Raw genomic sequence first — 17227 nt, 5'->3', positions numbered from 1 at the left:
CAGCTACTGTGATGGTCATGAAAGGCATGCTAAAGCTGGAAACCAGCACAGCTTTTTGGTTGGCTCCCATATATAATATACACATGAGTAATAATCTCTGAAAAATGCATGAGCATGATTTTGGATCTCCTGTCTTGCATTCCTTAGTTAGATATCACTCCCACTATATGCCAGTGATTCTTCAAGTTCGTACCGAAGGCAAATGGGTTGAATGAGAGTATTAACTGGATAAGGTGTGCAGGACTGTGTTGCCTTTTTGCTTCCTTTTCAGTGGCCAATGTTACACTTGGGACTTACACACCACTGTTTTATTTTGAGACTTGCTGTCCCAGTGGTTTTAACAGGGCTGACCACATCAGGGTTCCAGCCCAATGTGTGCTGCAGAATATCACACTGATAGCAGTGTGCTAGATCCCAGCTCCAAACTGAAATCAAAGTCAGATGAATATACACACAGATGCACTGACACCCAAGTACAGATGTGGCCCCTTCTCTCAATTTCAAAATAGCAGAAAGACCCTTTGAACAAAGTATTTCATGAAGGTTTTTCTTGAGTGCTGATAAGTACAAAAATTTCTCCAGTATAAAGACACCCAATATCACAAATCCAAGCACTGCTTGTTTGGTCTTATGCTTAAGTGCAAGACAGTTTAGGAAAAAAAATGGAGTATACACTCTAAATTCTGCCTTTAAAGCCTTGTCTAATACCTATTCTCTAAGTACTTCTGAGGTTCTGACATTTTAATCTATCAACCTCTGTGTGAAGTACTACGAAAAAGGGAAAATAGGAAAAAAGCATATGAGGAAACATTTAAAATAAAAAAGATATTTAACATCCTATTAAATAAATAACTTAGAAATAAAAAGAAATGAATTTAGGACATACAGGCAAACCATACTATTCATTTTGTTAGAACAGTTATACACTATGCTTATCCTATCCATTTGTCCACAAGGCTTCTCCAGAAATGTCATTATTTGTGCATATGACCCAAGTGCTTCCAGCTTGTGTGTCTAACTGTTCATTGAATCATTAGGCTTGAATGAGCAATTAAGGACTTTGATATGAATTAGTATTCCATAAATAGCATTCCCCATGAAGATCACACAACAGATTGTCTTATGTCCATCAAGGTCTGTTGCAGTGATTAAAAAAAAAAAAAAAAAGTTCACACTGGCAATAAATTCCATCCCCTTTGATCCAGCTTCATTTTGATTATAAGATATGACAACGAACTAAATAAAGGTATTTCATGTGCCAGCAATAAGTACAAAACCTTCAAAGGCTTCCCCTGCTCTCACTTCAAACATGCAGATGTCTGTGCTACTTCGCCGCATTCTACCTTTTAAGCGAATTACCAAATATTCTTGACATAACAGCCTTTGGTTCAACTGCGTAAAAAAAATGGTTTGTTCATCTATGACATGACTACCATAGGAAGAAAGTGAGCTGAAGTGTTTTTTCTTCTTGTTTTCTGTCCTCTCTTCGTGGTTCCCCTCCCATTCAGGGCCACAAACATTTGCCTTCCATTGTGCTTCCAATTTAAGGACGCATATGTGTTATATCCATTTTCTTCTATTCTTTCCTTCAATTTGCAGTCGCTATTAAACTCCTTCTGTTAAAAGAAGAAAAACCACACAAATTCAAAATAAACATAGTATTTCAGCATACTGGAGGCAAATACTTTAAAATAAAATATTTCAAGAGATTGTAGTCTTTTGTTTGTGGCACTCTTTGAGGTTTATACAGTGCATTTAAAGACAAGTTTCACTGTGTGGACAGCATATAAAGCTGCATCAGTTAGACTGCAAAAAGTGAAATTAACAAAGATATAATTGATTCAATGCATAGATATAGCAATTAAATTATATAATTCATTAAGAACTGAAAATCAACTGCTCTGTGTTGTTATGTGGCAAGAATACTAAATCAAATTCTCAGTCATAAACTCAAAAGTATGAGGAAGCAATTTTGGAATCATTAATCACATTTCAGTTCTAACAAATACTACTCTTAAACATCTTGAATGAGATTATTGATATTATGCATTAAACAAATATTGATGGAATAGGACTTTTTCTTATTTAAAGTAAGAATCTTTAGACCACACTGGTAATGAAAACACCTATTTTTCTGGATAGGTGCAAATCACTGTTATGCTGCTATCACAATTGATGTGAGGCCTCTTCACTTGGCTGACATGAAAAGAGGCTCAGCAAAAAAGGAGTCATGTACGATCCCATATCTTATTGACTAAACAAGGCTGGAAGTAATTTTATGTATGGGACCAAGGATTAAGGCTTTCTATTTTTAAAGGAGAACCAGTCATCAGGCTGTTAGAAGGAATCAAAAATACAAGCCTGTGGGAGCATGTAGGGGAGAGTACTTTTTTCCTATACTGTTAAATGTAATTTTACACAGATACACTTTTCTGTACTGAAGAATAAATTTTTCCATAAACAAGTAACTCCTACATATAAAACCATTAAATTTCAACAAATTATTTATATTGCATTTAGTAGGCTTTTAAATGTGGGGTGTTTTTAACATCATTAAATTAAAATGGAAAATCAGCGTTTTGTTGTTTCTGTATTTCAGAAGAAAGGATGTAATTTCACAGCTCATAGAGAAACAGGTCAGAATCTCAGAGGATGATATACTAACTACATGCAGTATTTTTAATGTGATCATTAAGAAGAAAAGAAATGTCTGAATAATAAATCAAGTTTCATGTTAGTGCAATCAAGTTAAAATATATTTTTCACACCTATTAATTTAAATTAGCATTTTTAAACTAGTTACCTTGATACAGTGAGAATTTTCTGTGTACAACTTATATTTCCCTTAGTTGCTTCTATGACCACGAAAGACCTGGTTGATGGAATTGCATACATTCAAATTCAATTTGACTCCCAAAACGCTCTTTAGTTTTAGGATTGGTAGTTATTTGAACAATGATCAGTGGGGAAGAAACTATCAAGGCAAGACTCTTTACAAGACAACTATAGACATTGCCTACACTCACAAAGCTGTCATACAGATCATTTACCTCTTGTTTTCTGTAATGTCATCTCTGGTGTCAAGGTATTAAAAAGGCAGGTGCTCATCAATCACAGTTCTAACCACAGTAACTTCTCCTATCTGCCAATTTGTTAAAGAAAGAAGCTGATTTTTGTTAAAGAAACCTAATAGCGAGTCTTTTTTCTGTCATTTTTCAAACAGAAATCAGTCAAACGGAAAAATATTTGATTGACATAGAAAGACCTTTGCTTGTTTTCCTAGATGCAGAATTGTACTCAAATCCAACTTTTACTTCTCTTCTTAGATAACAGAGAAAAGATGATGTTGTGATGTGCTTAAAAAGTCTTACTGGCAGGGGTCTGAGTGCTACAGACTTTGCTCATTTCAAACAAATTTCAGCATAAGCCTGCACCAATGTCTATTGAGCACGTGCTCAAGGGTGTTTTCACAATTTTTATTGGTTCTGGTATTTATATCCATCTGCAAACTGCCACACTGCAGTAATATGAGGCTAACTGCAAGTCCTGGGATTATGTGAAAAATAATAACAGAAGCATTCTTGAAATTGCTGAAGTATTATGGAATAGGTTTTGATAAATCATTATGCTCTGATTTTATGATGTGAATATTGAAAAATAATCTCAGCTGGAATTAAAAAAAAAGGCTTCCCACATTCGTATCTTCCTGTCAACACTATTTCTAATACACTACAAGTTACTGAATCTTATGGCAGCAATTTCCATCTATGGTACATGAAAGCTGCTTCGATGTCTTTTGTACATATACAGTGTTGGGATAGACTGTAAATAGACTCTTACAACACCGGGCAAGGCTAACAACTGGTGTAAGAAAGCCTGTCTTGGGCTTTGGGATGGACCATCACAAATGACTGAAGTGCTCAACTGAGATGTGTGAATTGAAGGTTGTGATTTATGATAAAACCTTTACCTACATACAGAAGCATACCCATGATCAGTGACTGCACTGAGTAAATCAGTACACAGTTTCTCTCTCAATGAGCACTGATCATTCTGTATTTCTGACCAGTATAAATCTAGAAATTAAATCTACATTTACAGGAATATAAGAAAAATTTATTTGTTCTGGTCTTTCCTTAATGTGATTCTTGGACACTGTCACAGAGTTTAGAAAATCAGAAGTATGTTGTTGAACCAGGAGCGACTAGCCGCAGTGCAGATGAGATAGGACAGTTTATATAGGTTGTATGAACTAAACACAGTCTTTAGAAATGTTTCCTTAAAAAAAGAGGGCCAAATGACTACAGGCCCCTTGAGACTTACTTGAGAATATTCATTGTTTTCAGCAGAAATATGAGGCCTAGCTACCTTGCTCAATGATAAACTCAGTCCCCATATGTGACCTCCTTTCTATAAAGAATATGGATGATCTGAACATTAAGCAACCTGCAGAATGGCTCATAACCTTTCCAGGAACTGGAAAAACATTGCAAAATTGCAAACCAAACCAGATGTAATACCAGAACAATCTGGTGGTTTGTGTAATCATGGGGATATGTGAGGATATATTTGAGTTTAGTTGTTAGATTTATAGATCATATTGCTTTCTATTAAAAATATTTGGATAGCTTCTGGGTTTTCTTCGGTTGGTTTGTTTTTGTTTGGTTGATTACGTCTGGGTTTTGTTTGGACTTTTTCCCCCCTGAAAGTATCAGTAACCCCAAACTAACACAAATACTAATTAAGCATATATGGACAACTTTCAAATGATACTTGAATTCTGCTCAGATAATTAAGTTCATGCTATTGATATTTAAGTTCATGTCTCTCTGTACTGTCCATAATCTTAATCATTAATCAATAGAGTCAGTTTAAAGACTACTACTCTATGAATCTTCTTCAAAGTTTCAATTGAATGATTTGGTGTGTTTCCTCCATCAGCTCAATTTTCCATGATTTCAGGCACACTTCACCCCTCTCTCCCCCACCCCTGCTAAGTGTGATTGCATTGTAGAAAAAACAGGGAAAACAAACCTTAAAGATTACATTTTGTGAGACCCTCTCTACTGAAAACTCCTTAAAAGCAGTTTGACTGAGGTAGTAAACATGAGAAATTCCAGCAGCTATATTGGTATGCCATGAGCTTAGCAAACAACAGGAAGCTTGTGGAGAGGGGTGATCCTAGTTTATCAGAGGATGAAATTTTGATGAACAGCTCTTTTCAGCTCTAATTAGTAGCAATACACAGACAAGAAGTACTTTCAATAGGCAAGACAGGGAACTGTGCTGACTCCTGAAATCTATTTAGAATGTAAAAAGGTACTTACAGAGCCGTAGACTTTTCCTTTTTTGTTCATGGCTAAATAGTAGTTGCTCTTAATAGACTTGACCGCCACAACTCCAATTTCTACAGATGTTATCTCCAATATGCCTAAAAAATAAAAATTGAGCTATTTAGTCACTTTGTTACAGGATTTTCTCGCTACAGAAAAGACAATAAACCTGAAAAATACTAAACTTGTAATATTTAGAACCAAGTGACCAAAAAATTCAGCAGAAGTGTTTAAACCACTGCAAGAATATACAAACAATTTTTTCCATTAATGTGTTTCCTAACCCTCCATTTAAAACCCCATAGATACTGGAACATTTCCATTCTTCTTAGCACAGATTTTACTGAAAATAACATTTCTGATAAAATTTATCAGAAGAGACATTAAAACCACAGTATCAAATTAAATACATAGCATATGTCAATACAATATTGGATTTACCCCAATCTTTAAAAACCCTTGTTAAACTACTTATTCCTTTTAGAACATTTAGATAAACTTAATCTCTTGGTTGCACTGAGCTGATAAATTCACTTTTGGCAAGTGTGCTGCCAATGCGAGAAATAGTAAGACCAACCCTAATGGTCACACTAACTTTGTCTTCCAGATATCAGAAACATTTTGCTCTGTTTGTAATAAATATTATTTCTCCTCACTTTAAAACAGACTCTTTCTGGGACACTGGACGGCTCAAAGGACCTTTAATAGGAGAAACACCTTTTCATCTCTGTTTTCTGCCCAGGAGTGTACTGATTTGGGAGAAGGAGCAATAGTTGGATCAATAGCCTGGCTAACTCAGTGTGCTGCACTAAGGGTGTGCCAATAAAGAAATTACAGGAGGGGCAGAAGTCTCCTCCTTGATTAGGTTGTGATAGCTTACATGTACCACCCTGCTGATAGAGGCAGATCAGTGAGTCCATATTTGCAGGGCTCTTGTCTGTATTATTCTTAAAATGTTCCTCATTGTCACAGCAAAGAAAAGCCAAAGTTGCTTTCTTGATCTTGTGAGAGAGAACTGTTATAGAGCACTGAGCAGCTCTCCCACAGGACATCTGCTAAAGTAATTGTGCTCAACATCAGAATAAAGTGGACTGGCTTGAGGATGACAAACTGTTAGAGGGCAAGAATGTGATGCAAACACTGCTACAACACCATGAATAATGCCTTTTTTTTTTTTTTTTATTTTCCATGCCAAAAAGTGATGAGAAGAATTAAGTTAATTCTTTCTACAGAATTGTATTCTGAACTGTGTCTAGGTCCATTTCAAACTCCAATAACAAGACAAAAAAACAAGCCAAAATGCAAGCAAGAAAAATACTGGCATAACATGTGCCATTATACAGATTTATGTTGAAAGGTATTAAACTGATTTAGATTTTTCCATACTATCCTTGTAACAATAACATCATATTACGGTATTTCAACTAACTATTGCATTAAGAGATGAAGGAGAACAGTGCCTAAATAAGAAACTTGTACAGAATTAACCCATTTTAAGTGCCTTGCCCTTGAATGATGGATGTCACTACTTTTCAGTAAAATACTTAAATGAAAGTAATACAAGTAGTCCCACAATTAATGAAAATATAGACTTTTTTTTCTGGCAAACTTTGCAATTTCACACTCCATTATACTCCTGGTGGAACAACTGTGAGGAGGTCATGAGGAAAAATGTTAGTACATTTACATTTTATCCACAACAAATAGCTTGGCTATAGCTGGTTAAGCTACTTAGTTGTTGCCAAATATAGCAGAATTGTTCCAAATAATTATCAGGTTGATAATATCATCACTAGTGATCCTGGATTTACTCTCACTGAACGTGTTCTGTGTACTTGAAAGTTTAAAGAACATGTAATTTTCATTGAAAATTTTGCATAGTCTATCCTCTACAGAATTTCTTTCTGGAGAAGTGGATATTTTAATGGATGTTTTTCTTTCAAATGCATTTAACCTTGATCTGTTAACCCTTCAGTTACAGGGACCTAATTTGATACTTTGATATGTTGCTGCTCTCTGTAGTCCTCCAAGAGTTACCTGCTAGTTACAAGCACAGTTAAAATCTAGATTTAGTCTAGACTGAAAATTATTCACTGCTATTTGCAGATTTTCCCATGAGAAGACTCTCTAATTTGATAGAAATCTTTTGAAGGCAATAGGAATCTTTCATTGTTTCAGTGATTTAGACAAATTTCAAAAGTCAGCAAGACAGCACCTACTCATCTGACATGAATCTGCAAGAAGACCTAAGAACTTTCTAGAACTTTGAAATAATTTAATTTGAATTAAAATAAGTAAAATGCATTTGATGTAAGGGTGACTGTGATGTACAGTGTTTTCCCCTTTCCCTTTACCTTACTTTTTTTAAAATTTCTTATTTTATTCCCATCAGTTTTAACTTTTCATTGGAGCTTTTTTCTTTTCTCTACAACTGAAACAAAAAAGGCATTTCAACATGCTTTCCTGCATGCTTCTTATATGTGATTTTATACCATTGCTTGGGCTTTGGTATTTCCATGCCCTAAGTCTTAGCTACAAGAAGATGTGTAAGGTAAATAATTTCCAAGATACAATCTGACTTGTAATTATTCTTGATAATAAGTAGTCCAAAAAAAATAATGTCACTGGGACAAAAGTCTTAGGAGCTGTTTTTTCTGGTTTCATACTTCTTAGGAACTTGGAAATGAAAATAAATTAATTAAAATTACCAAAATGCTCTGGCCTCCATTATGGTTTTAAACCAGATAGCACACTATTATTTTACAGCGTAACTCTGTAAACCCCAGCAATTAGAACTAATCCCCATTGACCACATCTACTGTAAAAGCATAGCTTTCAATACCCAAACCATTTCCAATTCATTATAATTAGAAAGATTTCAAATATCAACTTGTGATGTGCCCTGTAGCTATGCATGTGCTCTCTTTAAAGGTCCCAAAGGCTTTAAACATATTCCCAATAGAACCCTAATGAATTTACCTTAAATAAATTGCATTTTTATAGTTTATAAAAGTGATCATTATGTATATTACAAGGCAACAGAAACCTGACTCTTTGTCTTCTTGCTTTGCACAGAGGGTCTGTAAAACTACAAGTGAGAATTGCACTTCCTTGATTAGGTATGTTAATTAAAAATGTCCTGTATTTTATAAAAATGCTGATATTATGAAGCAAAAATAAGAGAAAAATAACCTAGAAATTAGAGGAATTATGTCAAGCACTTCTTAGGAAAGAGAATTTGACAGAATATCACATCTGCTGTCACGGCAGAAGTGCAGTGATGAAGACACAGTCTGCAACAAGAAACACTTGATTCTGGGACCAAGTTCAACTTCTTTTCAGTGTGAGGCAGTGGTCATTTTTCTGTAGTTGTATCATTTGTTCTTGTAATCTCTTAAGGAGTTCTTATAAACACATTTAAAATTCTCCAACACTAGATGCAGTCCTCTCTATGTAGAAGAACAGAACCACCATCCATCTTCCTACACCCTTCAGAGATTATCTCATAGCAATCCACAAACAATCCCTCCCTCCTCTGAGTTTTCTTCTGCTTGCAAAAATATTGTAGATGAAGAGTGAGTTCAGCTGGATAGAATGTGATGATGACTGAGAGGTTGTGAAACCTTTTGGTTTCCCAAAGGATGACAAGAAGCTGTTGGTCCATGAAGGAAGCTGCAGCTCTTGGTAGGTAACTGGAGAAGATGGCTTGGTGTAGCTTTTCAGAACTTTGGCTTTTGTGCCCTACAAAAGGAGTTTCTCTGAAGGGGTATCTTTGACTACCACTGGCTTGAGCCACAGTAAGTTGGTGTTCAGGCATAATGTGGAAGATATGGTAGTTCAAAAAGCTGTTCTTAGTAGGTGGCTTGAAAGAAAGTAATTTGAAGCAAATAGATTTCTTGGATGTAGTCATGGAAGAGTGAAGTGCTAAGTATGTGAGGCCACTGCCTCTGTTCCCACTCTGTTTCACCAATTACACCTGTGCAAAGCAAGTTGAAAATATCCCCAAATTACAAATGATACTGTTATTCCTATATTTACCTGTATTTAGTGATAACAGAAAAAGGAAGATGATGAATTAATAGGTAAAAAAACATAAGAAACAATGAAGATGGCAAGCACGTCTTGCCTTTAAAAGCTTTTTCAATTAACCAAAGTAGTTCCACTGAAAGGCAACCTTACAGACTTTGTGCTTGATGTTGAAAGGGAGCATAAGATACAAATCACACAACTGACAGTGCCACAGTTATGGGCAGAAATCTCAAATAATAACCAACCTGAACCATAATCTAAGCTTTGCATTAAAAATAAAAGTTTATTTGAAGTTAAACCAGTTCTGTGGTTTTATTATCACGCTGTATTTTTTGAGACTGCCATCGTTCCTACTCTAAATCAGAAGTTAATGTACTGAAGACCACAGTCTGCTAATGTGTCATATTTAGACCAGCTACAGACAAAATATTAATGTCCCATGAACTTTTCTTTCTAGTGCCCATACCTAAAACATTTGGATAAGCCTGAGAAATGTATCAAAACTCCTGGAAGATTATGGTAACAAAAACCTCTGAGCCTTCCTATATCAGCATAGTGTCAGCACAAGATGTGCATAAAAATCACATGAAAGACTAATTATTAGAACCTGTTTTCAGATCCACAGAGTCTGTAACAACTTCCTTTACATCTTCTACTGCTTTTATGGCTTCAATTTCAGAGCAGAGCACAGCTGCCTAAATCAGTGGTTCTCTGTAGACCAGGCAAATTGAAGTGTGGCACCTGGGACGAGAGAACCTTTTAGAGATCAATAGTGAGAGCTGTGGGTTAGCTGAGGAGTTTAGGTTTAGCTACAAAATTGTCAGGAATCAATTTAGCTAGTTTACATCCTGACATGTAACAGAATCAATTACCTCAGGATCACAATTCGCCTACATTTTCCCCTCTGGTCAGTGAAGACGGGCAACTTAAAAGGACAGCTCTAAACACCACCACTCCCTCTCTTAAGTTTCCAAACCTGGATGGGTTAAACTGAAAGAAAAGACATGACGGACGTGACTTTGAGGACAAATCTGTGCTGTCAGTTGTGATGAGTTCAGTTGTCCCCTCAAGGACAACATGTCTGTCACTTTCATCACTAGCACACAAGCATGTAATCAGATTTAGCTGAAGTGCTAGGGAATATAAATGTTTGCTTCCTTCAGGTGGTTTTAATGGGAGAGATGGGATGAGTTGAGATGGGATGGCTACACAGAGCCAACTGTACCTGATTCTGTTAATCAGAACTCAAGTTTCTTGAGCTCTGTGTTTTGAGCCAAGATGGGAAGACATATAAGCAGCTGCATGAATGTTGATGGAAAATGTTCATGTCTGAGCATCTCAGTGTGCTTGACCCAAACACCACAGGATTTGGTAACTTTTAAATTAGATACAGACAGTGCAGGAATACATTATCTGATCTGGTTTTGGGACAGAGGAGCTATAAGTGACGACTCATACTAACCAAGGAAGAGTAGTGATTCCTGTGCCAAGAGAAAAAAATTGAAAACAAACCACCACCATCACAGTATAGTACATATGATTAGATGCAGGGTTTGAGTTATCTGATTAGATCTCTTGACAAAGATGGCTTAAGGAGTTTCAGCCCTCCCTTCGCCTGGCTTCTTTTCCCTGCCTCTGTGCTGAAGTTCACCAACCCTTCAAATGTAACTGTTTGTGGAGCAGCACTATAAACAAAATCACTGGAATGATCTGGCTTGGAAAAAACTCTCAATAGAAAACAAATCGACCTAAAACCCTAAGGACTAAACAATCCAAGTTTTTGCAGTAAGTTTTAGTACTATATATTTTCTACAACTTCCAATGCTCTCATTTTGGTCTTTTTCCAATTGACTAATTTTTTTGAACTGAGGTGCCCAAGACTGGACCAATGTTCTAACTAAGGCCTGATGGGTACTGACTTGAGCAGAATGAGTACTTCATGTGTTTGTAAGGAAACCTGGATCCCATTCCAAATACTAATCGAAACTTGGCAGTCCATGTATGTTTCCATTTTGTAGACAGGACCAGGCACTCAGGATTTCTGCCAAATCTTAAATTCCCATGTCTTCAAAGAAACATGCAGGAGAATGGAAAGCTTATAAGTAAGTAGTACAGCTCAGTAGATTTTCTGAGGGCTGTGTGGATCTGCCTATTTTGACCTGGGTGAAATCCCATTATCTTTCACATTCATGATTACTATATTCACCTCCTGCATTTTACTACTTGTATAAGATTCAAAGTGAATAACTTTAACTGGAGGAAACTGGATAGAGGTAAGGCTATTCCATTTAATGTTCATCCTAACAGACTAGGGAGGGATAACAGACAGTTGCACTGCAGAAGAAACAGTCCAAGTGCATGGTGACCGACAGAAGCATCTGTACATCACCTGCAATCTGTCCTTACCCTCCCGGGGCAGGGAGGAGCTTCTAGCTGGGTGGAATGTATTGACAAAAGACCTAATGGGCAGAAATTAGCTAACAGATACAATACCTATATTTGCAAATGGGGTGCAAATGACAATTAAATGGTGCCAAACTATTTAGGCACTGACAGTATGAGCAGATGGAAGTGAACCAGGGTGCTAAAGCAATCAGAGTATGTACAAACAGACGAAAAACTCTTATGAGGCATTGTATAGGTGTTGTGGGACAGGAACCCAGTGTGCTGCAGATGTCCTCTACCAACAATCTTTATACAAATGACAAGTTTGTTGTCTGCTGCTGAGATTGTCTGACACATACTGTGGCTTTTGTTCTAGCTAAGGCTGCTAGAAAAACAGCTAAGTGCGACAACAGCTCTCTTTCATCAGTTCTGTTTCATTTTGGACCTCATTTGTTCTTATGATCTTGACTCCCCTTCGTGTGATAAAACAGAACTGGAAAAATATGGTCTGTTGTTTCCTCATCAGAAACACATATCTTATTACTGAAGTTAGGAGACAGAAGCATAACTACCTTCATATCTCTAACAAACCTTGGCGGTGTGCACTGCACTGCCTGTGGCAGGTAGGATGTTCTCCTGAGTCTCTTGTGCATAATGACTTAATAATGAGGTAAAATAGAAAAAAAATTCTACAGGCTCCTCTTTAAAATACCATGACTAAGAACACTTTCTAGCAGTATTCTGTTACTGCTATGTTTCCCTGGGGGAAAAAAAGGATGTTTTTAGCATCTTCCCTGCAAATCAGAAAGCTGCCAAGCACACTAATCCACAACATCAATTAGTTGTTGGTTCTAATGGTTTATGTCTGTCTTTGCCTCACACGGCTAAAAGGAATTCATGGTATTTTAAAATATGGGATCCACATGTTCATAATGAAAGATTACCCCTGGACAGCTATAATGATCATTCTTTTTTACATAATTATATTTGGTGGTAGTTACTCATCAACACTTTCAGCAGTTTTCTTCTGCAATGCCACAAATATTCCTAATGTTACTTGATCATTATAATCTCTTTTGCAAGAAAACTTTATAAGGACTCTGGGAACAGAATGAACATCTGAGAAGTGTAGATTAGGGCAGCTGTATGGTATGGGTAATCAAGTATTAAGAAAATCAATGCAAACAGTATCACTGTAGCTAAAAATTCCTTAAATTTTTAGATATTAAATTCATCACATCTGTTTTTTGTCCCTTCTGGCTTTTTTTCTCTGGAATTGTTTTTTCTCAGCCAGCCTGGATAAGATCAAATAAAAGCCAAGTCTCTGACCTTAATACTTATATTTATATAGTTTGGGACAACGTTGTATATGATATGATGGATGATTTTGAGTAGCTCATAACCTGGTTGGTACTTTGCAAAAAATACTACTGTCAAAACCTTTTCAGACAAAATATTTACTGAAAGACACAATTGTTATAAAAATTGTTGTTCAACAGTCTTGGAATAAAGAAAAAGAAATTAATTGCATGTTGCTACTATATGAAAAGATATTAAGGCCAGCAGTTCAGCAGCTGAAAAGAACCTGATGACCTCTGATCACCAGTTTACTGTTTTATCCATTAATTGATTTGCTTTCTCTGACATAAATAATTTTGTGTACTTAATTAATTCTAAATTGCAACCAATAAAAAAGTCACCATTCAATAACTGTATTATTCTGTTACAATGTGATGTGACCCACTTCTCATTATTTAATGCTAGATTTATGCTTTATCTTACCTATTCTGTACTCTGTACATTTCTTTCTTCATCAAAGTTATGCAGTAGAAGCATAAAACAAGGTTTGTACTCTAGCAAACATATGTAAACTATGGCCTGCTACAGTGCAAGCACCTGATAAATGTCTTTCACACTGTTTTCATCTTTAATACTTGACTGTCTCTAACCTGGTTAGACCTGGTATCTTCAGACTGCTAGTACAAACAGTTCTTTCTAAACTTTGATGAGCACTGATAAGTGCTGTCTTCTTAAGCATTCATTCAACACCCCATAAAAAGAAGGGTTACAAAATCGTCAATCTTGCGCAGCAACTTAAAAGGCTGATCTGAAGAGCACAATCACTTCACACCCTTCTGCTTTCATTATCTTCAAGTCTCCTTCTATATTGTTTCCATCTTCCCTGCTGACATCCTCAGATAGCAGCTAACAAGCATGTTTTGCACACAGGATTATGTGATCTAATTGCACGTGCTCACAACTCATGTCTTGTCCTTTTATAAAAACTATGATTCCCTAGTCTGGATTGCTGAAACTTTTTGTGGTTCCTTTTCCTTGAACTGTGTAAGTGTGAGCACAATTGTTCATGAAACTACGTTAAGGACACTTAAAAGATAATCCACGAGGTTTGATTATTTCCAGTTTTTCTGCTCAACATTCTGTAATTTAACAGCACAAATCTCAGCCAACCAATCCCAATCAGCTACTTATCTGACAGTGAGTGTGATTTCTGCCGTCATACCAGCAGAATCCGTGCCATCTTCTCTGCATATTTCTGTGTCAGGTTCAGAGATACCTTTGATAACACCACTGTCTAACACTGCAAAGAGAACCTGTTCCTTGGCCATTTGATGAAAACTGTCCGACAATCATATTCACACCTTCTAGGGTTGGTCTGGTGCGTCCCTGAGAAGGCTTGGTTCAATTTTCCTCAGACAATTTTCCTACAGAGACTTTACCTGTACACCAGACACACCTGTGGATTTTCTGTTCTGAGTATCTGATGTATTGTGAAGACTGTGTGGCAGCCCAAAGTTTGCTCTTTACGTAGTCTGATGGCAAGATCATGTTGGCACTGCTTTGCAAGGCCTGGCATCAAACTATTAAAAAACAAAGGAACTAGGACTGGCTTGGTCTTGCTTATATGGCCTCTGTAGTAAATTATACTGAAAATTTTATGGAAGTTGATCCCACCAGAAAATCGTTCATGCAAAATAAAGCTAAGTGTGAACTACCATGTGCAGTGTAAAACAGGACTACTGGATCCAACAGTCATCTTGGGAAATATGTTATTACTGTAGACCTGCAGACAGCCTTGGAAATTAGCAGCTGAAGAATAGAGCTTCCATGTAATGGAATTTTGCATGTGAATGCAGAAACACCTGAGAATGTCAGATCAATGGTGAGCATGCTACTTGTACAGCCTGTGCACAGACATTAAATGTAAAACTATCTACAATTGCTTGTGCATGACCAACTCAGTAATTGTACTCCAGGTTCCATCAATTTTTCTATTTTTCTACATGTTGTATAGCTGGTGTATAGAAGACAATAAATAAACAAATTATGGGTTAAAAATAGGGGAAAAAAGTAATACTCTTTCTTGGGAAAGTAAGCAACAAAGTCCTGGTATTTTCTGTCCTTAGTGTATTCATTAGTGATTTACAGTGATGCCATGAAAAACCCTGCTGATTATACTAAATTATTCAGGGTACGAAATCTGAAGGAATTGGGAATAATTGGAAAAGACTCTCAGAACCCAAGCTGATAAGGCGCTAAAATACCAGAAAAAATTCAGTGTAGGTGAATGTTGTATAAAGTAATGCACGCTGGAAAAATAACACAGGTTATGAACATGGTTAATACAGGTTTGTAAACATGCAATTTGTTACAGAATGTCTTATGGTCCAGCTGCTAGTTCTTGGTCTTATAATACACACTAAAAAAGTTAGGAATTTGCTGGAGAAAAGTAGGGAATGTTTAAGAAATTAAAAATACAGCCACAAAGTTTAAATCCATCCATGACTGCAGTTTGAATGCAAATGCTACCCTTGTCTCATAAAAAGTAGAACAGAACTGGAAAAGCTACAGGAAAGAGCAACATACATGATCCAAATTAATGATTAATATTTGAAGAATAACTAAACCACCGGACTTTACAAAGTGGAACAGAAATGGATTCAGTAGCAAAAATCTATAAAACTGTAGGTAAGTTTGAGAAAATGAAAAAGGAGCTACTGTGCACTGAATCTTAAATGAAATTACTGGCTAGAAAACAACAATTTAATGTTTAAAACAAAAGAAGATATTTTTCACACTTGTTAGACTACAGCACTCATTGTTAGGACATCAGTTTACCTTAAACTGAAAAGCAATCAGAGCAATTAATTCTGAAAATACGTTCCTAAGACAAGTAAATCAATGCCATCATTAGCCTGTGAGTTGCATACTGATGCACTCTAGGGAAGTATAGCAGGGAGTTAGCATTGTATGCTTGTTCTCCTCCTCCTGGGGCTTCTCCTACTGCTACTGTCAGAGACAGGAAACAAGACTGACCTTTAGTCTAAAGCAGCAGAGTCACCCTTTAATTCTTACATATACATCCCCCCCGTAGAGAGAAATGAAAAAAAAAAAAACAACAAACCAGAGAAGCAGTCAGCAGAGACCTGTCAAGAGCAAATTCCATTAAATCTAACCTGATTTTATAACAGCATAACAGGTCACGTCATGAAAAGGGCTATATAGTTAGGATTTTGACACAACCACATTACATAATCAAAAAAATACCCCAGTTTAATAAAAATTTATTTTAAGCAGGATGAAAAACAGGCTAAGAAACTGTTGTCTATGATTCTCTGCAGAAATTAAATGAAGTGTTGAGGAAATGCAAATACAGGATGAATAAGGACAAGATAACTATTTTGCAGAAAAGTTCCTGAGTGGCTGCTGGTGTAAATTGTGGCCTTGAGCGAGTAACATGAAAAGTGAATAGCTTCCCAACTCATCTAAACATGTTGAAAATGCAAACATAATCCAGCACTTGGAAGGATTCATCTGAGCTCTATACTTGCTTCAAAGTGTGTCTAACGAGGGCAACCAGCGTAGTGATAGGCATAGAAAAACAAGACTTGTAATTGAAAGTTAAATAAAGTTATCCTGTTCATCTAAGGAAGAAGAGAGTTGGGAGGAAAAACTGTAACAGTAACTTTCAAATACTTAAACATTTCTTGGAAGAGGAGGAAATATTCAATGCAAGAGACAACAGAAATAATGGGCTCAACTACACAGAAGAGTAAGAGAGGATGTTAAGAATAATAAGATTTTAATAAGGGTGATAAAAACTCTCTTTATTCATTAAAGATGCTTTGGAGTGTGTGCAGACTTTAAGAGCAGGTGATAAAAGTGTCCAGCTGAGTCAGTGATAGATGTTGTGGGACAAGAGGATGTACCACATGATCTCTTGAGAATGCTTCCAAGCCCATAAAACCGTGTTTCCACACACAGGAAGTCAATCAATCTTTTCTGAATACGTTGGACTTACTACACTACAGAGCAGTATTTCTTAAGATTATTTGCACTTCAGTGTACTTACAGTGTGCATGGTGTGCTGCTGATTTTTGTCTACAGAGGTCAAAACTACTGTATGATATTTCTGATTAGTGCATTGGAGTCCCAGAAGTGCAAAGAACCATTAAAAGGCC

The 17227-nt window shown here is 36.4% G+C and overlaps 1 protein-coding gene across 1 annotated transcript in view; it reads right to left on the bottom strand.

Moving 5' to 3' along the window:
* Positions 1-770: 770 nt before the first annotated feature.
* FGF10 (fibroblast growth factor 10) overlaps positions 771-17227 on the bottom strand; it is a 56341-nt gene continuing 39884 nt past the window's right edge. Inside the window, exons 2-3 of the mRNA XM_062513371.1 lie at positions 5328-5431; positions 771-1616 (exon numbers count right to left, since the gene is read on the bottom strand). Of these exons, the coding sequence (XP_062369355.1) occupies positions 1419-1616; positions 5328-5431 (302 nt within the window). The 3' untranslated portion in view covers positions 771-1418. The remainder of the gene's footprint in view (positions 1617-5327; positions 5432-17227) is intronic.

Source organism: Cinclus cinclus, chromosome Z, assembly GCF_963662255.1.
Source record: "Cinclus cinclus chromosome Z, bCinCin1.1, whole genome shotgun sequence".
Taxonomy (NCBI): Eukaryota; Metazoa; Chordata; class Aves; order Passeriformes; family Cinclidae; genus Cinclus; species Cinclus cinclus.
This window is presented reverse-complemented; position numbering and strand designations above follow the sequence as displayed.